General features: G+C 35.7%; 1 protein-coding gene across 7 annotated transcripts in view; it reads right to left on the bottom strand.

Moving 5' to 3' along the window:
* Positions 1 to 528: 528 nt before the first annotated feature.
* Positions 529 to 27,704, bottom strand: part of LOC123536731 (uncharacterized) — a 49,876-nt gene continuing 22,700 nt past the window's right edge. For 4 of the 7 annotated variants that reach the window (XM_045320235.2, XM_053524461.1, XM_053524463.1 and 1 more), the window contains 14 exons: positions 26,740 to 26,826; positions 26,363 to 26,467; positions 23,048 to 23,179; positions 22,699 to 22,791; positions 22,015 to 22,189; positions 21,620 to 21,751; positions 20,726 to 21,114; positions 20,460 to 20,567; positions 19,107 to 19,206; positions 17,205 to 17,315; positions 13,183 to 13,308; positions 9,826 to 9,959; positions 8,133 to 8,192; positions 529 to 4,791 (listed from right to left, as the gene is read on the bottom strand). In XM_045320235.2, coding sequence (XP_045176170.2) covers positions 4,648 to 4,791; positions 8,133 to 8,192; positions 9,826 to 9,959; positions 13,183 to 13,308; positions 17,205 to 17,315; positions 19,107 to 19,206; positions 20,460 to 20,567; positions 20,726 to 21,114; positions 21,620 to 21,751; positions 22,015 to 22,189; positions 22,699 to 22,791; positions 23,048 to 23,179; positions 26,363 to 26,467; positions 26,740 to 26,826 — 1,896 coding nt within the window. In that variant the 3' untranslated portion in view covers positions 529 to 4,647. Of the gene's footprint in view, positions 4,792 to 5,988; positions 6,003 to 8,132; positions 8,193 to 9,127; positions 9,175 to 9,825; positions 9,960 to 13,182; positions 13,309 to 17,204; positions 17,316 to 19,106; positions 19,207 to 20,459; positions 20,568 to 20,725; positions 21,115 to 21,619; positions 21,752 to 22,014; positions 22,190 to 22,698; positions 22,792 to 23,047; positions 23,180 to 26,362; positions 26,468 to 26,739; positions 26,827 to 27,704 lie in introns of all 7 variants that reach the window. The other 3 variants (XM_053524465.1, XM_053524466.1, XM_053524462.1) reach the window with 3 other exon arrangements.

Raw genomic sequence — 27,704 nt, 5'->3', positions numbered from 1 at the left:
TTCCTGACTACTTTTCTTTGTCATACTAGTATATTTAGATGTACATGTATCAATATTTGTTGATCAATCTCGGGTCAACTGTTACTATCCATGACACAGTGAGATATATATAGTGAGGCTAGATGAATGGTTCAGTAATTTTTGGTCATGCTAGACTTGTATTAATGGTTTTGTAATAGTTGGTCAAGGGCCATTATTCAGAAGTGCCTGGGCCGATTTGGCTAGTTATCAAACTTGGCTAATGAGTTAATGGCAAGCATATTTTGTTCAAGTTTGGAGATCAGATGAGAAATGTTCGACTTAAGAGTGCGGACAAGCTTTGTGACACACACACACACACACACACACACACTGGAGTAAATCAATGTCTCCCACACCACTGTAACCACATTTTATGTGTTCCTATTTAAAGAACTGCACATGTAAGTGAACAGAAAGATGTACCAATCATACATCTAGAACAGTATCCTGGTCAACTCCAGGGATCACGCACTAGACTGTAACTCTTTAAACAATAAAGTCAACAAGTTCCACATTTAAGATGAAATATTTTATTTCATTAGTTTCATATGTAAATCATAACCATGTATATGAAATCTGCTTTTTGAAATAAAACAATGATACAATGTTATCTAATTAAATTAAACATGCAGTATGAAGGAGAACATTGTTCTTTGACAAAACAACAAGTTTTCATTCCAAGAATCAAGAAATGAAACACACACATATAAACATTACTCTTATATTACATTCTTTCTTGATAAAACATAATGTTCTTTTCGAAGACCAGTATTATCTATCTTTCAAGTGGATCATTCTGAACAACTATTCAAAACAAACAATCAATTCACATAACCCTTACCCTGCTAAATTTCTACCATGAACTTATCCATCTGGACAGTACCATTAACTGTTAATAGGAGTGCATACCAAAAAAGATACTGACTGAATGGCAAACAGTGCAGATGATGATCAGACTGCACAAATGTGGAGGCTGGTCATGATCTACACTGGTTGGAAAGTTAGAATCAATCCTGCCAGCATGATAAGGGTTAAATGTCAATTACCAACATAAGATTATGATGGTATTATGTTTATTTCAGCTTTATTGCCTGTTTTTTGTTTTGTTATTTATCTACTTTTTTTGGAATGTAACAGAATATACATTTTGTGATAAGAATCCAGCTGGCTTCTTGTAAAATATTTATTAAATACTGTGCAGTCTGCTAAAAGTCATCAATACAAACATCAGCTTGTAACAGTGTTAATGTATAAATAAGTGTCCTGTACTTACACCTATTTAACAATAAAGTGTTACTGTATAAATGAAGTGTTACAAAAGAAATACTGTAAACAGTTCTAGTTTGTACTTTAAGAGGTGAAATATGAAACATTCATGTCATCGAAAGACTCAAAAATTCATATTCTATATTTCACATTTTTTCATTTCTATTCATGTTTTACAATCATATTCTATTCATATTTAATAGTCATATTCTATTAAAAGTGAAACATATTACACAATTAACTAACAAATTGCAAATATTCCTTCAATTAGTTCACATTCTATAATTTTCAAATTTAATCCAATCATAAAATTAAAGCAAATGACTGCAGACATGACAAAGGGAAGTAACCACCAGCTGAACTAGAAACCTATCCATTCTCACAATTCAATAGGAGAAAAAAAATTAACAATCAATTAAAGTATGATTAATTAATTAACAGATAAAAGGACAACAGAGTATAGAAAGAACACATAGTATAGTGGGGGCTTGGTAAAATTATGTACAATACAGCATTATAGTGATATGATCACAAATAAAACTCCAGAGAACATACCTGTAACAAATAAATAACACACAAGTAACATTTCACGATGAACAGTATATAAGGTCATGCAAAACTAAAGTATGTCTGCACAAAGTGGTGATAGGTAAGAATTCACTACTGTACCACAACAGTAGGGAGCTTATTGCAGGAACACTGCACTTTATGTGTACACCGTTACTAACTGCTAATCATAATGACTCAAATATGATATCTCTTGTGCTTTACTGCTTTACATGTACAATTTTTGAATAATTTTTGATATCTTCATTTGATATCTTCAATGGTTTCCTCACATGACAACAAAAACTGGCTTTCATAAAAGTTTTGAGACTGAAATGTAGACAAATGCTAACATTATGCTATTTCATTGATAAATAAGCAACAGATTATTATGAAACTTTGTATGAATATACATTTCAAGCCTAGAGACAACTCAGCAAAATTTCGTCAGTGTATTTATGTTATAAACCAAACCAAGGCTAAATTCAATGTTTATTCATCTTGAATTGAAGCCAAAATTTAAACGCTAATGAATATGGAAGCATCAACTGGATTCAACACATCTGATTTGTATGACATTTGTAATATATATACCACAATCAATACACCATCCGGATTAGATATAAATGCATTTCCAACATAAACATGATATATTCAACATAAATAAATATTCAGGACAATTTTCATAAACTTCAAAGTATTTGACTAAAAGTGACTGTTTTAACAATTCTCTACAACAGACACAATTTCTACTTTTAATAATCTTAATGACTTTAAAAATAAATAGAGCAACAAACATATCTAGGTAAATATTTGAAGTGCAGTTTCATGTGCCAGCCACTTTTAATTCAACAGAACAGTATGTGAAAATTCAATGTGAATGAAAAAAACCAAACTTCCTGTAATGAAATCCAGGTAACTCTAAAACACACATGTACAATTTCATGAGAACTTAACATTAATGTAGAATGATCGGATAAAGAGATCAATTACATTTTAGCCGTATACATGTACAACTAACATGTTCATACTGACCTTTTTATAATCTAATTAATTATTCCAATTAATCAATTTCATATGTAATACATAATCTAATCTATGGAAAGGAAACTCTTCAAGCAAGTGCAATTTATATTTTACCTCTCTTTAACTCACAGCCAAATTCTAGATAGCACTTTTAACTAAGAAAAGGATAACAGAGGATATTCAATAGCTCCCCATTACAATTTTTATGGTACCCCAATTATATTTTTTATGGTTCGTAGAAAGCGGAAGCACTTATCATACTATGTACAGGCAATTGCCACATTACATAATTATTTTTTCCAATATAGTAATTATGCTTATATTACATACTAAGTAACTTACAAAATATACATAAAAGTTTAGCTTTCTACTGCACTTAAGAGCTAGTTAATATAAAGTGTTCTGACGCAATTTTGCATGTCCCCACTTCTGCTCTGCAAGTATAAAAAGAAAACAATATAGAAGAAATGATAAATTATGACACATTAGTGAAGTTATGACACAAGTTCCATTTCTATATATACATATATATGTACGCCTGCCTATCCCATCACAAAAAGCCGAACAATGACAGAATGTTGATGCGCTGATACTTCCATCACAAGAGTTATAATAATGAAAGTGAAATAAATAAAACATAAATTTCTTAAACATAATATAACATAACATATTGGGTGGGGAAAACAAACTTCACTGGGATGATACTAGAGCATAAAATACTATAATTATCATAAACAAAACATATAGTGAACAATAAGATGTAACTCAGAAGACATTTTAACTCAAAATGCTAAATCCTTCCATCCCACATTATTGATTCCAAGAAACATTTGTCATCTTTTGTCCGAACATTGTTTTTTTTTAAAGTGTGTATCATAAAACATCTGCAGCATGATTGCCAATTAAAAGATACACAGTCAGTTTCTCAATTTTAATTTTCCTAACTTGACATTCAAGGTGACATGAAATAACACATCTCTTTTTTCTAATTAAATAGAGGACATTTGTCAGCTTCATTTAGGACTGAAATATCTTTCACTGAGTGAACATTGGATGCATTGTGCCACTCTTGAAATTTCAAGATCTTGTGCTTGTAAGTGAAAGATATTTGATCTTACATGTAAAACAATTTTCCTTTTCATTTAATGTCTTCTAAAATTATACAAGTCTTACCAGTGTAACATTATGCACATTTGGCAACATCACATGCAAAATTGTCACAATGTTAATATTGGAAAATATTTGAATAATTCTTTTTAGATATTTTTTTTACATTTTAATAACATTTTTATTTAATGACCAAACCATTTATAACTTTAACTGTTTCAAGCTCTTCCAGTGAATTCTTATCAACATCATATCATATAAAACTATGTAAACACAGGCAATGAAATATTCCACTCAAATTTCATGAAGACAACAATAATTATCATTTTTATAAATGTAAGATGATGTTTCCATAGCAACATTACTGATTTCAGTGCCATTCTACCCTTCTCCCCTCTTACAACGCAAGTCTATACATCACAGTTCATTAATAATTTTCCATCACCCAAAATGATCTTTGATTAATCATCTACTGTGTAATGTCATGATGTTTAGACAAAAACCCGACTTGTCCACTAATCATGTATGAACACTTCAGTTATCAAGTCCATGTCCTGAATATGCTTGCAACAGTGATGGCAAAACCCTGCAAGTGACTGACATTTTAGTTTATTTCCTATATGTTCTTCAGTCAGTCAGCCTCTGTCTTGTATCAGACAGATATGAAGCCTGAGGTGAGAATCACTTTGGATAAACTCGTCTGTTGGAGAGTCTATGTCCAGGGCCAGGTGGAGCCGGCTGTTTGAATGTCTGGTTGGCCTGGAACTGTGCAGGATTAAACATTGTTGGCATGGAGTTCATCTCGTGGGCTGATGATGCTGTTGTCTGAAAATACAATAACATACATTTAATGAAACTGACTATAGACACAGACTACAGATACTATGGAACTGACTATAGAAACTGATTAAAATGGGATTATGGTCTTTTCAAAAAAAATGTAAATCATGCACATGTATAGTCTTTGTTTAACACATCTGCTAAACCAAAAAATACAAATATACATGCTCGGCATTATATACAAAAAGAAGAAAGCCTAAAGGTTGAAACACCGACATGAAATGCAGTAAATAATTCTGGGTATTTTGTCTTTCCAAACTTAAAAGTTTTTAAAAAATTTTTAACATGATCAAATTACTCCAGTGATGAAGTTTAACTATAAATCTAGTGTCACTGTAAATCTGTGAACATGTTAAGAATTATTTACTGTAATCTAAAAACTTAAAAAGGTTATTATCATTATGACTTGTATATATAAATAGATCAAAATGTATTTAAGAATGTCAAGTTGACATTCTGGCTGTAGCCCCAGTGCTTTCTTCCACACATGCTATGTATGTTTCCCCTGCTTATATTTTAGTAGGAACACTGTTAACTATTTCTCAGGATTTTCTGTATTGAGAGCAAAGCACACCAGTGTGTATAAAGTAGGAACTGGTTTTAGGTAATACAGGAACTTTAAAAGCTTTACTGAAGAATAATCTAAGGTTCTCTTCATGGTATTGTATCAGGCTTGAGCAGGCACCAAGATAGAACTATCAATCATAAGCCAGCCTGATAGCTTCCTAAAATGAAAGAATCCTACACTATCGGTAAAGGTAAAGGACAATGGACCTTAACTTCTTAACCATAGAGGTCCCTTCCAAATATAAATATCAAATCAATGAAAGTCTCCTGACAATACTAATGATTTTGGAGTAAATGAAAATGTATCAAACATTGCAGCAGCCACATTGAGTATAATACAATGCCTTCATTTAACAAGCTAAGAGACTGACTCATGAGTAAATGTAGATATCTTGGTGAATATTATCAACATCTGTGTTCAAACAGGTTCCAGACATCTCACAACACACTTTATGTATACCCATAATTTATTTCCATGATTCTTGCACTTGTGAAGTGTTTATATTTAAGATAGTGTCTAGATATGGGAAATCAGAAAACCAGAAAACATGTACAGTAACAACAATCAAACAGGAAAAAAATCATAAAAATGAATAAAAAAGAGCACACTCTTACACTTAAGAACTGTTCTGCAAAATAAGAAGAAAACAAAAATAAAAATATCAAACTATAGGCATGATAACTATGACAAAAAGCAAGAGCTATCTAAAGACAGCACACTTGACTATTTGAAACCCTTCTATATACTGGTAATACTAGCTTACATTAGTATTACAAAAGCTTTACAAAAATTTTCTATGTTGAAAACGGGAAATATTTTTTTATTAAGTCAAGAGATCCTATAACAGCATCAGAGAGATTATTTCATGAGGCCAAATACTTATGAAGGGTATCTATGATAACATACAGTACTGTAACAATAGTTACTTTTAGTTCCCGAGAAACCTGCTAACATGCAAAACATTCACCAAAATTTCACAATTAAATTTTGACAAAATGTAAACTTGAACTTAATTAGGTCATCCCAAAAACATGTGAAGTTCTGAAAACTGCTTACATGTAGAAATTTTGTGACGCTGACACCAACACCTACATCAATGCCAACAAATGGGCAAAAACAAAAGATCTAATGTTTGAAAAGTTCCAAATAGTCAAACTAAACACAACAGAACACCTGCTAGATACTTCTATATCATGTCTTGAATTTCTGTACAGTTTAGAGATATACACATGCAATTATCATCGTTGTAAAATCCTTATTAACCTTGTTTGAAGTTCATTTCTGAACTACAGCAGGTAAGCTACACATATTCTACTGATGGGTTTGTCTTTAAGCACACACTGTGGTGATATTGTGGTTTATGCTAGAGCCCTGTTTAGAGTAGCTTATGCTTTCAAATTTTATGAGCAAAAGTTCCACATATAATTCATTATTTCTCGCTTGAAACAGATATGAATGAAGACAGTAAATCTGCTGGAACTTCGTGATATTTTTTTATCTTGAAAAAAGGTAATATAAAACTGCTTCTGGAAGTTGTCTTGAGGTCAAAGAGTTCTACAGTAATTAACTGTTACATGAAATATTTTTTTTAAAAGGTCTCCACAGCAAAAAAACCTAACATAATTTAACTGGCTACTTACAAGTTATTAGTATTCTGTGAAGTATATCAGAAAAAACAAGAGCTGTCTCCATAGGATGACACATGCCCCCGATGGCACTTTGAATGAATAGTTATGGCCGATGTTAGAGTTTAGGACCTTTGACCTACGGAGCTGGGTCTTGCGCGCGACACGTCGTCTTACTGTGCCACAAATTCATGCGCAGTTATTTTAAAATCCATGCATGAATGACAAAGATATGGACCGGACACGCCCATCAATGCACTATCATGAAAAATGACCTAAGTGTAACCTTGACCTTTGAGCTACGGACCTGGGTCTTGCGCGCGACACGTCGTCTTACTGTGGTTCACATTCATGCCAAGTTATTTGAAAATCCATCCATGGATGACAAAGATATGGACCGGACACGCCCATCAATGCATTATCCTTTAACGTCTAAGTGTGATCTTGACCTTTGAGCTACGGACCTGGTCTTGCGCGCGACATGTCGTCTTACTGTGGTACACATTCAAGCCAAGTTATTTGAAAATCCATCAATCGATGACGAAGATATGGACCGGACACGCCCACCAATGCACTATCCTTTAACGTCTAAGTGTGACCTTGACCTTTGAGCTACGGACCTGGGTCTTGCGCGCGACACATCGTCTTACTGTGGTACATATTCATGCCAAGTTATTTGAAAATCCATCCATCGATGACAAAGATATGGACCGGACACGAAAGTTGTGGAGAGAGTGACAGACCGAAAGACAGACTGACAGACCGACAGACGGTTCAAAAACTATATGCCTCCCTTCGGAGGCATAAAAAGTGATAGGAGTACTCTAGTACTTAGATTTTGAAATAATAAAGAAATGCATTAATCAAGGGCATTACAGAAATGTCAAGTATAATGTGTAAATCTAATCTCTCTCGAACTTCTATGTAAACTACATCCAGAAAAATTCGAAATATTCTATTTATAACCGCTATATCATACACTATGTAGGTGGATACTTTGAATAAAAACCCAGCTTTACGAGGGTACAATAACATACAAGCTAAGTTAAGTTTCATGTTAGTAACGCCTGAAATCACAGTCCAGAATTGGCATTGATTAGTGAAAGAAACACAAACACTTCAAATTGATTTACCTTGGACATAATTCTCTGAACTTCTTTGGATAGAGAACTGCCAGAACTATTTCTAGATAACTGAAACAGCCAAGACTAAACATGCGAAAAAGAAATTCCACATATACAGGGCAGCTGCATGCTATAATGCTTTAAAGAAACAGAGCACATAACATTCCCAAATTTTAAACTAGACTCTTCTCTACACATTCAAATAAAACTTAAAATAGCCATTAATAGACATATTCTGTCTTCTTTCTGATTCAAAAGTGAATAAATTTTTTTTAGATCAGCCACCTACATGTAACTATATTTGGTTTAGAAAAAGCTGAATCTTAAATTCAGAAGCTTCCCCTAAGTGACCAGTTGTTAAAATTTCCAAGTTTAGTTAGTTATACAAAGCAAAAGACTTCTGTGTGTTTTTACTGATTTTGCAAACAATCATGTTTCAACAAACTGACAGTGTCAGAGAGATAACTGTGAGCTGTTCCTACTGTAATTTTGCTGTACCCTGTCCCAATATTTCACCCATATACTTTTAAGCCAGGCTATCAATATTCTGATCTTAATATTTCTGTGATAGTATTGTCAAGTTTATTGCATACATATATATGTGTACATACCATGCATTCTTTTCTTCGGTACATTAAAGAAACTGTTACCTAGATTAGTGACAGTGATGTATATTTTACACTGCATTTAGAATGTTAAACTATAACATATATATTTGGATGTGCTATTTTCCCCTATAGTCCAGTAACAGTGTCTTCATTGGAGCTTTGTAATTTGGAAAGAGTTTGTTTGAACATAAATTATTGTTCCGTTTAACATCTGAACACATCTGATTACTATTGATGCATCTGTATCATTCAGCCAAACATTTTTTTTTCATGAAGGAACTGTGATGAAGCTAATAAGTTAAGCAATACCGATATGTAAGGCTGCTCTAGAAGACACTGCTATACAAACATATACATATAAAGTACACTGAATAATATTTGCAAATATAAATTTACCCTTCATAAGCTCAAACAGAATTGTTTTAGCAGAATATTTCACGTTCCTGAAAAATGGGTGCTTTTTTTTTTCAAATTTTGCCAACATCTAACAAACAAATAGACTTTACAATTATTTGGACAAGAGATGTCAAAGGAGACAGCTGCTCGACTATTCAGCTGCTGGTTATATAGTGAAACATGGCATATACGAGGCAGAGCTATCACTGGAGTGATTAATTCCCCTGATGTGGATGACGCTGGACAACGGTTGAGTCAAATCCAGTAAAAGAGATACAGTGGAAGTGCATCAAAACTTTAATCAAGGTGCGGAGGCAAACTGTTGTGGCAAGTAAGATGGCTCTCCATACACTTTGTATAGTTGAGTTGTTAATTCCACTGGCCAAACTTTGAATAATTCATTTGGTAAAAGTAATTTTTAGTTGAAAATTGAATTTTAGCTGAAGGGATATACGTCTTATAGTCTGCATAAAATCTGACGTTCACAAAATTACAAGTAACTGTCCAATAACATTTCAGTGTGCAGCAACATAAAAATACTGTGACTATCAGTATAATAATGCCGTTAGGTAAGATATTCATTCCTCATTGGCAAAACAAAACATACAAAATGCTTGCATGCATAGGGGGCCTACACCGAAACAGAATCCATTCCTTCGTACACGACAAATAGATCTGGGAATTCCTCATGTACTTACATTTTCAGCTGTGGGAGGTAACTGCAGATTGCCAGAGTTAGTGTTTGAGACATTAGAGTTGTCTGCCCCTTGACTAGTTTTTTCCTCAGGGATTGCATCATGTACCTGTGTTGTTAAATCTGATGCGGAACCATCTGTAATACAGTAAAATGTTTACCACATGAAAATACTTGCCTCAAAAGTAACATTCAAATTTGCTAATGGAAAATACACATTTTGCACTTACTTTTTCTTGTTTTAAGTGCTAAAATAACACTGCAACGAGAAAAAAAATAAATTTGCAATTTTCTGTCAGTAAATCTTTGCCTGTCATGAGTGTAAGACTACCACACATTGTCAATTTTCTTGAATGCACACTTGTTCCACGAAAACACTTATAGACTATAGGACTGAATATATATGGTGCAGACCTGTACCTTGGTAAAGACACCAATATTACCCACAGGACTGAAAATAGCAGGTGCAGATATGAACACGGTAATGTATGCATAACAAAGACTCACCAGTATTACCCATAGGATAAATATAGCCGGTGTAGATCTTGAACATGGTAATGCATGCATAACAAAGACTCACCAGTATCACCCATAGGATTGAATATAGCCGGTGCAGATCTTGAATATGGTAATGTATGCATAACAAAGACTCACCAGTATTACCCATAGGATTGAATATAGCCGGTGCAGATCTTGAACATGGTAATGTATGCATAACAAAGACTCACCAGTATTACCCATAGTATTGAATATAGCCGGTGCAGATCTTGAACATGGTAATGTATGCATAACAAAGACTCACCAGTATATAGCCGTGAGATCTTAACATGGTTGTAACATAACACTCACCAGTATTACTCATGGGATTGAATATAGCAGGTGCAGATCTTGAACATGGTAATGTATGCATAACAAAGACTCACCAGTATTACCCATAGTATTGAATATAGCCGGTGCAGATCTTATACATGGTTGTGTACACATAACACTCACCAGTATTACTCATAGTATTGAATATAGCCGGTGCAGATCTTGAACATGGTAATGCATGCATAACAAAGACTCACCAGTATATAGCCGGTGCAGATCTTGAACATGGTAATGTATGCATAACAAAGACTCACCAGTATTACCCATAGGATTGAATATAGCCGTGCAGATCTTGAACTTGGTAATGTATGCATAACAAAGACCCACCAGTATTACCCATAGGATTGAATATAGCCGGTGCAGATCTTGAACATGGTAATGTATGCATAACAAAGACCCACCAGTATTACCCATAGGATTGATATACCTGCAGATCTTTGAACTATGGTATAGTTAAAATTCAGGGATCTTACCTTTTGTCCAGGATTAATACAGCCGTGACATGTCTTGTCTGTTACATATAATATCAAAGATACAGTATTACCCCAATGAAAACAGTTGCAGATCTTGATATGTAATGTATGCGACAAAGATCCAGTTTTAAGGAGGTAATATACAGTGCAGATTTGACACATGGGTAATTATGCTACAAGGTAACAGTATTAACCTACGATTGAAATAGCTGGAGCATGATTTAACTCCGGTAATGTATGCTTAACAAAGACTATCATATTACCTATAGGATTAATAAATCTGGAGAAAATCTGACATTGTAAATTTGGATGATAATCAAGGTCACGCAAGGCATTCCATAAGATTGAATATCGTGCAGCAATCTAAATGTAGTATCATAAAAAATTACACCGTTTACATAATTTGAATATAGCCGGTGCAGAATCTTCAAACATGGTAATGTAGCATTACCGCTCACCAGTATACCCAAGTATTGATATTGCCTGAATCTAACTACATGGTTAGTACATAACACTCATATACTCTAGTATTATATACGGTCAGATCTTAACATGGTAATGCATGTAACAAAGACTCCAGTATAAGCGGGCTAATCTAACATGTGTAAGGATGATATCAAAGATACCAGTGTACCCATGGATTGAATTATGTCGTAAATTCTAACTTGAAATGATCATAAACAAAGTGATATATAGTATTCCTGGGATTGTTATTTATGCCGGCTTTAGACTTGAACGGTATATGTATGTCAAACAAGACCACCACGTATAATACCCATAGTATTGAATATAGCCGGTACAGATCTTGAACATGTAATGTATGCATAACAAAGACTCATAAGTATTACCCGTAGTATTGAATATAGCCGGTGCAGATCTTGAACATGGTAATGTATGCATAACAAAGACTCACCAGTATTACCCACAGGATTGAATATAGCCGGTGCAGATCTTGAACATGGTAATGTATGCATAACAAAGACTCACCAGTATTACCCACAGGATTGAATATAGCAGGTGCAGATCTTGAACATGGTAATGTATGCATAACAAAGACTCACCAGTATTACCCATAGGATTGAATATAGCAGGTGCAGATCTTGAACATGGTAATGTATGCATAACAAAGACTCACCAGTATTACCCATAGGATTGAATATAGCTGGAGCAGATCTTGAACTTTGTAATGTATGCATAACAAAGACTCACCAGTATTACCCATAAGATTGAATATCGCTGCAGCAGATCTTGAACTTGTAATGTATGCATAACAAAGACTCACCAGTATTACCCATAAGATTGAATATCGCTGCAGCAGATCTTGAACTTTGTAATGTATGCATAACAAAGACTCACCAGTATTACCCATAAGATTGAATATCGCTGCAGCAGATCTTGAACTTTGTAATGTATGCATAACAAAGACTCACCAGTATTACCCATAAGATTGAATATCGCTGGAGCAGATTTTGAACTCGGTAATGTATGCATAACAAAGACTCACCAGTATTACCCATAAGATTGAATATAGCTGGAGCAGATTTTGAACTCGGTAATGTATGCATAACAAAGACTCACCAGTATTACCCATAAGATGAATATGCTGGAGCAGATTTGAACTCGGTAATGTATGCATAACAAAGACCACCAGTATTACCCATAAGATTGAATATCGCTGGAGCAGATTTTAAACTCGGTAATGTATGCATAACAAAGACTCACCAGTATTACCCATAAGATTGAATATCGCTGGAGCAGATCTTGAACTCGGTAATGTATGCATAACAAAGACTCACCAGTATTACCCATAGGATTGAATATCGCTGGAGCAGATCTTGAACTCGGTAATGTATGCATAACAAAGACTCACCAGTATTACCCATAGGATTGAATATCGCTGGAGCAGATCTTGAACTCGGTAATGTATGCATAACAAAGACCCACCAGTATTACCCATAGGATTGAATATCACTGGAGCAGATCTTGAACTTGGTAATGTATGCATAACAAAGACTCACCAGTATTACCCATAGGATTAAATATAGCTGGGGCAGATCTTGAACTTGGTAATGTATGGAACAAACTGGAAGGCACTTGAGATGATGATGCAGGTTTAGGATTCATTACATCTACATACTTTGGACCTGCAGGAAGAAAAGACAATATTTCACACATGGGAGTATGCTCCAACTCCGGTGCTGTTTTTTTCATATTCTGTGTTAATAAGCTGGATATTGAGAGATGCTGTACATGCTTGTGAATACAAGAAATCCAACAGACTCTGACAGGAAAAACAACAAGAGGGTCATGATGACTCTATATCGCTCACCTGAGTAATATGAGCTACATGTTTCAAATGTCAAATTGATGATAAAATATTAAGAAAGTCAGTAGGTCACATTCATGGTCAATGAAATTCAGTTTTTCGATTGGTGTGCAAAACAGTGTATGTCATCAAAATTTCAAGGCTGTATCTACAGTAAAGTAGGTCAAGGTCACAGTCAAGTGACATTATGTTAATTATAAATAAACAGTCTTGGAAATAGGATCAGATGAGTTTTTAAGTATTTTTCCTATATAACTCACATAATAACTAAGTGACCCCAGGGCGGGGCCTCTTTCAACCCCAGGGGCATCATTTGAACAATTTTGGTAGAGGACTACTAGACAATGTATCATACCAAATATCAAAAGCCTAGGTCGTATGGTTTCAGACTAAAAGATTTTTTAAGTTTTTTCCTATATTTTTAAAGTTTTTTCCTATATATTTTTTTCCTATATTTTTAAAGTTTTTTCCAATATAAGTCTATATAAAACTTGGGACCCCGAGGGCAGGGCCTCTTTCTTCCCAGGTGTACAATTTTAACAATTTTGGTTGAGGACCATAAGAAAATGCTACAAACCAAATATCAAAGGTCTAAGTGTGTGGTTTCAGAGAAGATGATTTTTAAACTTTTTTTCCTATATAAGTCTGTGTAAAACTTGGGGCCCCCGGGGCAGGGCCAAATTTGACCCTAGGGGGATAATTTGAAAAATCTTGGTAGAGGACCACCAGATGATGCTACATACCAAATATCAAAGCCCTAGGGCGTGTGGTTTTGTACAAGAAGATTTTCAAAGTTTTCCCTATATAAGTCTTTATAAACCATGTGACCCCCGGGGTAGGGCCATATTTGACCCTAGGGGGATAATTTGAAAAATTTTGGTAGAGGACCACTAGATAATGCTACATACCAGATATCAAAGCCCTAGGCCCTGTGGTTTTGGACAAGAAGATTTTTAAAGTTTTTCTAGCCACCTGCTGCCTACCCTAGTTACTGGGACACCCGCAGCAGTCGACAAATAAACACAGGATATGATGATGATGATGAATTTCCTTTTGGTTGCCATGGCAACCAGAGTTCTACATGGAATTCAATTCTTTGAACAATTTTTAAAGGGGGCCACTCAAGAATCATTCCTGTGAAGTCTGGTGTAATTCTGCCCAGTGGTTTTCAAGAAGAAATTTTTTTAGAAAATGTTGACGGACACACGACGCACATTGAGCGGTCACAAAGCTCACCATGAGCCTTTGGCTCGGGTGAGCTAAAAACAGGGAAAAAATCTTTTTAAGAATGAAAACAGTTCTTCTTGTAAATAAAACTGTGCACAGTTAGGTCTGTATTTGAAATGAAGTAGAGTATGTACATATATTTGCATAATATATCCATTTACTGCTATATTCAATTTCATTTTACAAGATTAATGGGAAAGCCGTGAAAAAAATGTTTATACAGAAACAGGTATTTAATTTAAACATTAAATCCAAAATTTTAAAGGTACATTAAATGTAAGTTTTATGTGTTCATTGCAATACGTATTTCTTATTTTGACATGACCAAAAAATCCATAAAGAATTGCATGCCTTTATTACAACCGATTACTTAGTTTGTTAAGCATTTATAACATGTACTATGTATATGAAAGTTTTAAAATATAGCATCACTATCCATCACCCATATCTCAGTTTACAGATGTCCAAAGGTATAACCAAAATTCCTGGATATCAAATCAGTACTACTATGCCGTCAACATGCCAAAGACAACTTCTCTACACACTAATGATGTGGAGATCACATGAATTTAGATACATTTAAAAACTGGAGGACATTAATCAAGGATCGTAGACTGGCCGCCTCATAGCCAGTTACACTGCTGATCTGGCTGGTCAGATTGTTCATTACGATAACTTGATCCATGTATTAAATGCATGAGGATTTATAGCATTATTTCCTTTATACAAGTTCATTTGAAGGGAGATAATTAGAGTTAAATAAAGAGGCATAACATATTGATTTATTATAATCGTATTACAATGCAGAATGTGACTAGGACAGTGGAATCAAGCACAAGAAGTAAATGTAGAGGAAATTTAGGTAACAACTGCAATGAAATGGTATGTATAGTGAAGGTTAGCTCCGTCATGTAGTTTATAAGAATGGATAATGATCATAAACCTTTTACTCTTTACATACTAATAAGAAAATAAAAACCTTCATCATCTAGCTTCAATCGATACTTCCTCCCCATTTTGTCACCAAAATACACAACCTTATCAATTTTCCAATTACATGTAGTATGAAAAATTTGTAATTCAAACAACCTGCTTGTTATTTACTGTTAAAGCTATTTAAAATACATGTTTGAATACAACTCTTCAAAAGAAATATTTTGTAAGACTTTGACATAATTTAGTTTACATGGTGTCTGACTGTGCACCTCTGAGTAGTGAATCAGGTACAGACAAATATGTCAGTAGAACAATTGCCTTCAGCTACCAGCTGGACAGATTCCTCACATGAAAAAGTCTACACCACAAGCACAGTATAAACACACATCAATCTGATGTCAGTACAGCAAGTGAATCAATGTAAGGAACCTAAACCATCAAAACAATGAAGCCCTTATAAGTAAGACGTATAGATTTTAAACTATCTTTTATGTACTTCTTGCTTGTTTTGGGTTTTAATACCGTTTTTCAACAGTATTTCAGTCATGTAATGGCGGGCAGTTAACCTAACCGGTGTTCCTAGATTCTGTACCAGTACAAACCAGTTCTCCGCAAGTAACTGCCAACTTCCCCACATGAATCAGAGGTGGAGGACGAATGATGTCAGACACAATGTCTTTTATCAAAGAACGAAGAACATACGCCCTGCCCAGGGATCAAACTCACAATTCTGAGAAACGTAGATCTGAGCTCTCCTTATTGAGCTATGTGCGCGAACCTTTCATGTACTACCAGTAACCTTCGAAGCACAAAGGTGTCATCAATATCATCATAGAATTCAGTATTATGTGATTCTCATATGGTCCATTTACATATTTCACGTATATCAAAACAATGCACAAGGCAAGCTTTATAAAGTTCCCCCAAACCATTGTCCTGTGTTCTGTGTTAATGCTATACTTGTGTACATGTAGCATATATGTAAAGAACTGGTTATAAAAAGAAATACAAACCAAGAGAGTCTGTAAAGAGGAAAGAGCAAATTAAAAGTTACAAAAAGCATTAAGCTATCATGCATCAATATATATCTTTAATACCCTGTAGATGACGTTACTCATTTGGAAATAAATTGATGGCTTTTTCCTTCTTCCTGAATGGGCAAGTTCTAACGGAATACAGTGACTTGCTTCCCATTATGGTAGTGAAATCACCACTTTTTCACTTGCTTCATTCAAAATGCCCAATGCATTACAATATATATACATGTATGGTATCTTTAAATCAAATGTCGTATTAAACTTAGACATTATGTACATCTTAACCTTTTAAATCTTTTTTAATGTTCTATTATTTTTTTTCTTATTCATCTTTTATGTTATTATATTTTAAGCTTCCAAAACAGGAAACTCAGAAACATATTTTCTTTAAACTGATTTCAAACTTTGGGAAAGTCAGTCAACTTCAGTAATCCTCATTTTACACAGTTCTGAACTAGTATACTTCTTACTTTTATGAAATGACCAAAACCCTTCTTTTAAAAAAAATATTCACCTCTTCTCATAGAGAACTTGTTACCACTAGGTGGCAGTGTATCCCTAGAAGATGCAGCGCCCGGTGTTGGTCCTGCAACTGGTGCCACTGGCTGCCCTGCTGGACCTGAGCCTGTAACAGTACCAGACAAGAGGACCATGATGGTCCTGAATCGCTCACCTGTCCCAACATGACCCAGTTTTGAAATGAGTATGACGTCGTTTTTTTTCTATTATTTGACATAGTGACCTAGTTTTTGAGCTCATGTGACCCAGTTTTGAACCTGACCTAGCTATCATAAAGATGAACATTCAGACCAACTTTCATACAGATCCCATGAAAAATATGGCCTCTAGAGAGGTCACAAGGTTTTTTCATTATTTGACCTACTGACCTAGTTATTGACGGCACGTGACCCAGTTTCGAACTTGACCTAGATATCATCAATGTGAACATTCTGACCAATTTTCATGAAGATCCATTCAAAAGTATGGCCTCTAGAGAGGTCACAAGGTTTTTCTATTTTTAGACCTAATGACCTAGTTTTTGACCGCAGCTGACCCAGTTTCAAACTTGCCCTAGATATCATCAAGATGAACATTCAGACCAACTTTCATACAGATCCCATGAAAAATATGGCCTCTAGAGAGGTCACAAGGTTTTTCTATTATTTGACCTACTGACCTAGTTTTTGAAGGTACATGACCCAGTTTCAAACTTGACCTAGATAACATCAAGGTGAACATTCTGACCAATTTTCATGAAGATCTTGTGAAAAATATGGCCTCTAGAGAGGTCACAAGGTTTTTCTATTTTTAGACCTACTGACCTAGTTTTTAACCACAGTTGACCCAGTTTCAAACTTGGCCTAAATATCATCAAGATGAAGATTCAGACCAATCTTCATACAGATCCCACGAAAAATATGGCCTCTAGAGAGGTCACAAGGTTTTTTTATTATTTGACCTACTGACCTAGTTACTGATGGCACGTGACCCAGTTTCAAAACTGACCTAGATATCATCAAGGTGAACATTCTGACCAATTTTCATGAAGATCCATTCAAAAGTATGGCCTCTAGAGAGGTCACAAGGTTTTTCTATTTTTAGACCTAATGACCTAGTTTTTGACCGCAGCTGACCCAGTTTCAAACTTGACCTAGATATCATCAAGATGAACATTCAGACCAACTTTCATACAGATCCCATGAAAAATATGGCCTCTAGAGAGGTCACAAGGTTTTTCTATTATTTGACCTACTGACCTAGTTTTTGAAGGCACGTGACCCAGTTTCGAACTTGACCTAGATATCATCAAGGTAAACATTTTGACCAATTTTCATGAAGATCTTTTGAAAAATATGGCCTCTAGAGAGGTCACAAGGTTTTTCTATTTTTAGACCTACTGACCTAGTTTTTGACCGCACATGACCCAGTTTCGAACTTGACCTAGATATCATCAAGATAAACATTCTGACCAACTTTCATAAAGATCCCATGAAAAATGTGACCTCTAGAGAGGTCACAAGCAAAAGTTTACGCACGGACGGACGGACGGACGCACGGACGACGGACGACGGACGCTGCGCGATCACAAAAGCTCACACTGTCACTTTGTGACATGTGAGCTAAAAATATGCTAAAAGAATTACAGGTGATCCTAGATATTTTATCTTTATGCAATAAAATAATCAGAGACTTGGATTAATTATAGGTTATGAGTTACTGACTACAAGGTCACACAGAGAAGTATTTCGAGACAAGATGAAAGGACTTAAAAGATAAGAATGGAAGTATTTCTGTTCTCTTGGCATTTTAAGAAATGATCTAAGAAATGATTCTTTGCATCAAACTAAGAAATGTTATGTTTCTCCCACCACATACAGCTCTTGAAGATCCCTTTATGTAGTAAAGTAAACAGTACCTTTTAATTCATGATCTTTCGGGGGTGGGGCAGCTGGTTTCTCCTCCTCCTCACCACCATCCTTGTCCACCCATCTCTTCTTTACAGGGTCCCATACAATCTGTAAACAAGCAATATATTACTGTAAATCTTTTATCTGTTGGGTTTAAGTCACACCAGTACAATGTAAGTCAAGTAACAACTTACACGCTTAATAGTGTAGGAAGTCCCCAGGTGCCCATCTTGAAATAAATTCTGGCACAGGCAGGCACTCGGGTAGAACCATCAACCTACTGTAAAACTGGAAGGCTTCCTCACATAAAATAATTCTACATATCAAGCAAGGTTTTTAACTCTTAGAAGTGAGATGTAAGTGATTCAATTTGTTTGTTTGTTTGTTTTGGGTTTAACGCCGTTTTTCAACAGTATTTCAGTCATGTAACGGCGGGCAGTTAACCTAACCAGTGTTCCTGGATTCTGTACTAGTACAAACCAGTTCTCCTCAAGTAACTAACAACTTCCCCACATGAATCAGAGGTGGAGGACTAATGATTTCAGACACAATGTCGTTTATCAAATAGTCACGGAGAACATACGCCCCGCCCGAGGATCGAACTCACGACCCCGCGATCCGTAGACCGACGCTCTACCTACTGAGCTAAGCGGGCGGGCTGCAAGTGATTCAAAGTCAATGCCTTAATCACTTGGCTACAGCGCCTTTATCACATAAATGAAGTACATCACTTCTCAAAAGAACCGTACTAGACAATAAACAAATTGATTTCAGTTTTTTTCTCATTACCGTACTAGACAATAAACAAATTGATTCAGTTTTTTTCTCATTTTAGCACAGTCATGTACATCTCTGACTAACTTTTAAGAAAACATTAGAAAATATTTAAACAAAAGACAATAGTTAACCAGCAATTTTAATGCAAATGTCCACATCTGCAAAACCTATCTGCAGATGAATAACAACACTTTTCTGCACTATGTACAAATGGCTTTTTGCAGTTCAAAACAATCTTCGAGCTTCTTTACGTACTTCAGACGACACCATAAAAATAATTTTTTCATATCTAAACCAGTATGTCTGCCAACAAGAACACAGCCTCTGACAATAAGTCTGAATATTCCCATTATTGATCTGATGGTCATAATTTAACCTCTGCAATACTATCTGATAATTCTGACACAGCTGTTGGGGTTTACTTTCACAATGACACAATTAAGGTCATTTTGCAACTTTCACAACGGAGGAAAACCCCAGATGTTCCTCCAAGCATTATTTCAGGCATGGGTGGGTGATAGGCAAGTGATTCGAAATCAGTCAAATGGTCAAGGAGGCCCCCTAATACAGATTTAACAATATACCGATGGTTCCTTATCGTCTGGTAGTTTCATTTCATTCTTCCGGGAAAACAGACCTCCTATTTTGGCAAAGATTCCACCCCCACCTGCTTGCTTCTGCTTTGGTTGGGACTGTAACAGAGAGTAAAAAAATATTACATAATAACTTAATATTAATTTTTAAAAACAGAGGTGCAATCTCCAATGTGAAACTTAAACTTCAATATTAATGGTTGTATTAAGTAAACCATATTGACCTAGAATATCACAGTTATAAATAAATTTCTCACCAAACTTTCTTTGTTATCGTCCGACTTATGTTGTTGATGGCTTCTGTTGCCGCTTGGGTGTCGGTCCCGTCCTGCGCCACTTCCATTACTCGTCTCAGAAATTGTTCGCTTTCTTAATTTAGGTGCAATGATTTTCTGCTGAGTTGGCTGAATATCAAATATACTTGGTGCTGTTTCATGTGTCCCTGCTGTATCAACCTGATCATCTCCCTCCTCGCCACCCCCGTCCTGTGAGAAACTCGACGTTGATGCTAAACTACTACGTTTAGCAGATTCTGCTGATATAGCTGATGTCTGACTCTCACCAAGATTAACATTAGGATGAAAGCCGTGTGTTGTTTGGTACTGTGACATATGGGGATCCCAGTGACTTCCACTACCTGCCATTCCTGCAATTATAAATATTTCCTTCTCTAAATAATGTGAATCCTGTAACTTAAGTTTCTACGTGGTATTTATCTAGAAACAGTTAAATGACAACATTTCATTAAACAGTCCAAACAAATGTTTTAAAACTAATGAAAAACATACTTTAAATACTAATTATAAATCGCAGCAAGATTCTTGCAAAGACATAACTTATTCATATAAATTTTGTTTAAAATTACCACCTAGGCCCAAATTTTGATTGTCAAACTGAGTGAGGCTACAAATTTTTTACCAACATCTTTCATATATACAGCCAGGAGATACAGACATATATACATGCAGGCCAATGTAAATGACACAAAAAAGAGATCTGCTGGTATTCTATCATTAACAAATAACAAAATAAATTATGCCAGACTTAGAATGTTGAAAAAGAGTTCTGTGAATTGCCCTATACAATAGGCTTCAGGACACAACACCTTTAAATCAACAGTAAGAATAGATATAAAAATTGTTTGTGCTTACCATATGGTGTAAAACTGCTTGAAGTCTGATGTTGATAGTTATCTGCATTTTGATTGGTCTGATCACTGTTAGGTTGATTCTGACTGGTCGATTCCACCGATTGTTCTGGCCATTGTAAGTCTCCATGTTGACCTGAAAACACATCAAATGCATAGTATTACCTATGCATATTGTGTTTTCTTACATATTACATTATAAAATGCTATTTCTGGTACCAGAAGTGAGAGGATACTAGCTAGAAATTAAGGTTTTATACTTATAAAACACAACAACCATTCACTATTTTCATAACTTTACACTGATTCCCTTCACAACTATACATCTTACATGTGTTGCCATTAGCAACAATTTTCAGTTAATATAGAAACTATCGCTCATCAAGTTTAAGACCATACCTGTAGTTATCTGTCCTTGTTGCTGGTAAGAGTTATCTCCCTGCTGCTGTCCTTGTTGGTATTGATTGGTTGCTCCTTCCCCAGTATAAGCAGGATTATCTGCCCCTGTTGTTACATGTTCCGAGCTGTACTGTTGTGTTTGTGTGGTGTCATAGCCATTTCCATACTGTGTTCCCTGTAGATGAAATAAAGTCAGTGAATAAACTACAATACCACATTTGAACAAATAACACCAATGTTTGTACATTTTGTATGTATTCTCTAAGTTCATGGTAGGAAATCTATATTTCAAAGGAAAAGTCTGTAAACTTATTACATTGTATGTCCCACATTGCAGTTTTTATAAGAATGCAAGACAGGCTGAAAAATTTCTACAGTATAATTTTGTGCGTGTGTGTGTGTGTGTGTGCGTGTGCGTGCGTGCGTGTGTGTGTGTAGGGGGGGGGGGGTTGCGTCATGCAAACACAAATAAGTTCATGTGGTGACTTATCAAGCTTAAGATGGTGGAGGAATGCAAAAATATTTAGTCTCTTCATTTACCAGGATTTCAGATTTTCTCTCATTACAACTGACAACATTCCTACAATCATGGACATATTTCTAGAGAACTTTTTCTTTTTCTTTCAATGTAGAAATCAATTTAGATATTTAGTGATGAATGATTATGAAAGAAATATGTCCTACCTGATAATGTGTCTGTGTCTCCATGACCGGATGCTGTTGATAATTTTCATGTATACTTGACATGGGACCATTGTTTGGCACGTAAGATCCCTCCTATGAAAACAGTCAATAATATACTAAAGTTAACAGATGAGTTACTCATTATTTAAAATATGCCCAACAACTGCAATTGCTTACTATCAATATGTGCTAAAATACTTTAAAGAGTAATCCATATATCTTGTACTGAAGCACAGACTTTATTTTATTGGAAAGAATTCAACCATGTTCATTTTCTATCAAATCTTTCTTTTCTCATCTGTGAGGTACCTAAGCCAGGCACCATTATCTATATATAAGACAGTTTTACCTGTGCATACATGGAACCATTATCAGCTCCCTGCATGTACATTCCAACTTCTCCGCTGTCACTACTCGCTGTTGTACGACCACCAAAAAATGCTGGAGTTGCCGTCCCCGACGCTGGCTGTATTGCACCTTCCTATAACGAAATGTATTTGCATCATTCAAACTGATAGTATTTTGATTATTTGTAGCTGTCACCAGTATTCCATCCGAAGGCAAACAGTAATTTTAATTGGAGAATACAGCAAGACAAAGAAGATTCCCAAATGCCAGAAGATTTCTTGGTTGTTTAACCTTAAGACTGCTAAATTTCTAAAATAGACTGGTCCAGCATTCAATTCGGGCAATACCGTTCTTTATTGGAAGGGGTGTTCGCTGAAGGGCGAACAGTGCAGATCATGATCAGCATGTAAGAACGTAAAGGCTAATCTTAGCTTGCATTGGTCACAAAGGCAGAATCACTTGTTGCAAGCAGGCTGAAGGTTAAGGTGTAGGGTGCAACAACCAATACACGGGATTCCTATATGAATATTAGTAAGTTTAAATGAAGGAGTGGGAGCTCAAACTCAACATCTCTGGTTGTGTAATTAGTGTTACCACTGGACTAACGTTTCCACCCTATTTTAAATTGAACAAGAGCTGTCTCCGTAGGATGACACATGCCCCCGATGGCACTTTGAATGAATAGTTATGGCCGATGTTAGAGTTTAGGACCTTTGACCTACGGACCTGGGTCCTGCACGCGACACGTCGTCTTACTGTGGTGCACATTCATGCCAAGTTATTTGAAAATCCATCCATGGATGACAAAGATATGGACCAGACACGCCCATCAATGCACTATCCTTTAACGTCTAAGTGTGACCTTGACCTTTAAGCTACGGACCTGGGTCTTGCACGCGACACGTCGTCTTACTGTGGTTCACATTCATGCCAAGTTATTTGAAAATCCATCCATGGATGACAAAGATATGGACCGGACACGCCCATCAATGCACTATCCTTTAACGTCTAGGTGTGACCTTGACCTTTGAGCTACGGACCTGGGTCTTGCGCGCGACACGTCGTCTTACTGTGGTACACATTCATGCCAAGTTATTTGAAAATCCATCCATGGATGACAAAGATATGGACCGGACACGCCCATCAATGCACTATCCTTTAACGTCTAAGTGTGACCTTGACCTTTGAGTTACGGACCTGGGTCTTGCGCGCGACACGTCGTCTTACTGTGGTACACATTCATGCCAAGTTATTTGAAAATCCATCCATCGATGACAAAGATATGGACCGGACACGAAAATTGCGGACAGACTGACAGATTGACAGACCGACAGACGGTTCAAAAACTATATGCCTCCCTTCGGGGGCATAAAAATACATTTTTTGAATTGTAACAATATTTGCCTTTGTCAGTGATGGTATCTATGCAGCCTAATAGTTAATCTGAATCCTTACTTCTTCCTGCTACTGGTTTGACTCTTGTGGTTCAACCCATGTAAACCTCATGCAACAATGTCTTAACAGTATACTGGGCAATTGCTTGTAATATTATGACCATAACTGTCAGGGATCTTGTAAAATGTTCTTTCACAATCAAGGACTAAGATTTTTTCTTCACTTTTGTTGAAGTCCCTCCCCACTCTGCAAGATCTCAGAACAAGAATGTTTGCACCCATTTTTCTTTTTCATTTAAGATGCAAAAGAACAATAAAATATACAAAAGCTATTCAAAAATTAGTTATTATTCACCTTTGTTTATTAAGGCTACACTTTGACAGCGGAATACAAATCTTTTGGACAAAAAAAATCTGCTTTTCCATGGAAACAATGCAGTGATTACCCTGTAAGACTGCCCTGTCCCTATCATTCCAAAGTGGTGATGTCAGTGCAAATAAAACCAAACAAAAAATAACAAGTGGATGAAGTATTGCCATGCAATACAAAGTCCCCTACTGGAAGGCACCTAATTTTCTCTACTGCAGTATAACATAATGAACTGATATTTGTCAATGATGTATAAACAATATTGTACTATATATACAATATAATATAACAAAGCACTTGGATTAAAATTTGCATATATAAAAACGTACAGTTGTTTTCATTTGGAATTTTTTTGGCCGATTATATAAAATGTAAGTCCACAAGAAAATCTTTACCAGGTAGAGATAGATCAAAATACACCTAAATATTGGATGTAACATGCATGTTATACCACAGAAAAGTGGTCTCGATTTTTCCCTACGGCCAGTAACAAAAAAGTTACAGTGTAATCTATTTATAGTAACAACAAAGGGACGTAATTCTAAAAAAGTGTGCCTCATGGTGGTGAACATTTGTGCCAAGTTACATCAAAATCTCTCCATGCATGAAGAAGAAATGCTCCGGACCAAGTCATTCTTGAATCTGACCTTTGACCTCTAAGTATGACCTTGACCTTAGACCTAGCGACCTGGTTCTGGCGCAAGACAATTTGTCTTATGGTGGTGAACATTTGTGCCAAGTAATATTGAAATCCCTTAAAGAATGACAGAGTTATGGACCGGACACGAAACAGACCCTGTTCATGCCATGTTAACATTTGACTACTAAGTGTGACCTTGACCTTTGAGCTAGGGTCTGAAAGTTGTGCATGACACATCGTCTTATTATGACATTCAATTTTATTAATTGATATTAAAATCTCTTCATGGATGAGAGAGTTATGGACCGGACAGGAAAAAAGCCCTGTTGACCTTTGACCTCCAATTGTGACCATAACCTTTGAGTCAGGGGTGCAGGTTTTGCGCACGACACGTTGTCACATCATGGGGAACATTTGTGTCAAGTAATATTAAAATCCCTTCATGGATGAAAGAGTTATGGACCGGACAAGAAACAGACCCTGTTCATGCCATGTTAACATTTGACTACTAAGTGTGACCTTGACCTTTGAGCTAGGGGTCTGAAAGTTGTGCATGACACATCGTCTTATTATGTGGTACAATTGTGCCAAGTGATATTAAAATCCCTTCATGGATGGGAGAGTTATGGCCTGGACAGGAAAAAAGCCCTGTTGACCTTTGACCTCCAATTGTGACCTTGACCTTTAAGCTAGGGATCTGGGTTTTGCACATGACACGTCGTCTCATCATGGGGAACATTTGTGCCAAGTAATAATAAAATCCCTTCATGGATAAAAGAGTTATGGACCGGACACGAAATTGCGGACGGACGGAATGACAGAATGACGGAATGACGGAAAAGCGCATTCCTATAGTCCCCGAAACTGGTTTTCAACCAGTAGTGGACTAATAAATGTGAAACAGACATTTACCTCAAATTGCACAAGAGTTGTATGTAGAGCACGGAGCCAATCCGGGTCAGCAACATCTTCTTCCTCAAAGTGCTGTGGGTGGGAAAACTTCAACTGACAAGATAACTGAAAAATAAAACTTCAAATGAAGACTGATATGACAACAACTGTTCTGTTCCTATCTTTCCATTATTTCATCTTGGAAAGATAAATGGACTGGCATATACTATACAAAAGATTCCTGAAGTTCATCTAGGATTTAATGAAATGATCCATTTAAAAACAATGTACTGATATGTAAGATGCCTGAAATCAGTTTATTGTTGGGCAGTAATTCTCTACACATTTCAAGCAGAATAAACATCTAATCTTTATAAGTTTGCAAAATTAATACTTACATCATAAACCAGTTTGACTAGAATGTGTGGATAAAAGGCAGGGTTCATGTTTATATTTCTTGAGATCACTTCACAATATTGCAAGGCCTGCAAATAAACACATATCCAAGAATGATCACTACTATACTTTTACCTACATGTATGCCAACTGTTTCAGTAAAACATGTTTTAAGTTACACTACATGTTGTAGTTATAAATGTTGTCCACAATTTTTAAACCAATGTGTTTCCTCTTGGTGCTATAACAGGAAGTTCATTTGTTTGTGTGTATAAAATTGCCTTGAAGACATTGATTGCTACGGATAACTTACAGCTTTAATTTTATGTTAAAAGCAGATAAAGAAGTTGTTTAAATAAAAAATAAGCATTATTTTGTGATTAGAAAAGCAATGCTTTCATTGATGCACACATACTTGCCCACTCAGATCCATAAAAGGAGGGAATGAAAATGCAACAGAAAACATCTTTTAATCAAATACATGTATGAGATTTTTTAATCAAATACATTTACGAGATTTTTTCAATAAGCTGTCTATCACAACCAAAAACTGACCATAAATTAAGTGAATCAAAAAGGGTCTATGGTCAAAATATTTGTGTGGTCATTGACTAAGCTGGACAGAAACTAGAGCTATCACTAAAGGTGATGAATGTACCCCCCGCATGCACTGACACAGTACATTGCAATTTGACGCACACAAGATTGCATAATTATGTGGACTGTATGTATATAGACTGTATGTATACAGTATAGTAACAAAAAACAAAGTCCCATAACTATGCAGAATATTTATCTAAAAGAACGTAACATGCACCATGCACAACTAGGGTTGGTACTGATCACTTGTGTGAAGTTTCATTAAATTGTGTGCAAGGGTTCAGAAGATTAGGCGCACACAAGATTGCATATGCAGACTGTATGTACATAGTATGTTAACAAGAAACAAAGTATAACTCTGCAATTT

The sequence above is a fragment of the Mercenaria mercenaria genome, chromosome 15, assembly GCF_021730395.1.
Source record: "Mercenaria mercenaria strain notata chromosome 15, MADL_Memer_1, whole genome shotgun sequence".
In the NCBI taxonomy this organism is placed as follows: Eukaryota; Metazoa; Mollusca; class Bivalvia; order Venerida; family Veneridae; genus Mercenaria; species Mercenaria mercenaria.
The sequence above is the reverse complement of the archived record's forward strand: the minus strand, read 5'-3'. Positions and strand labels throughout refer to the sequence as shown.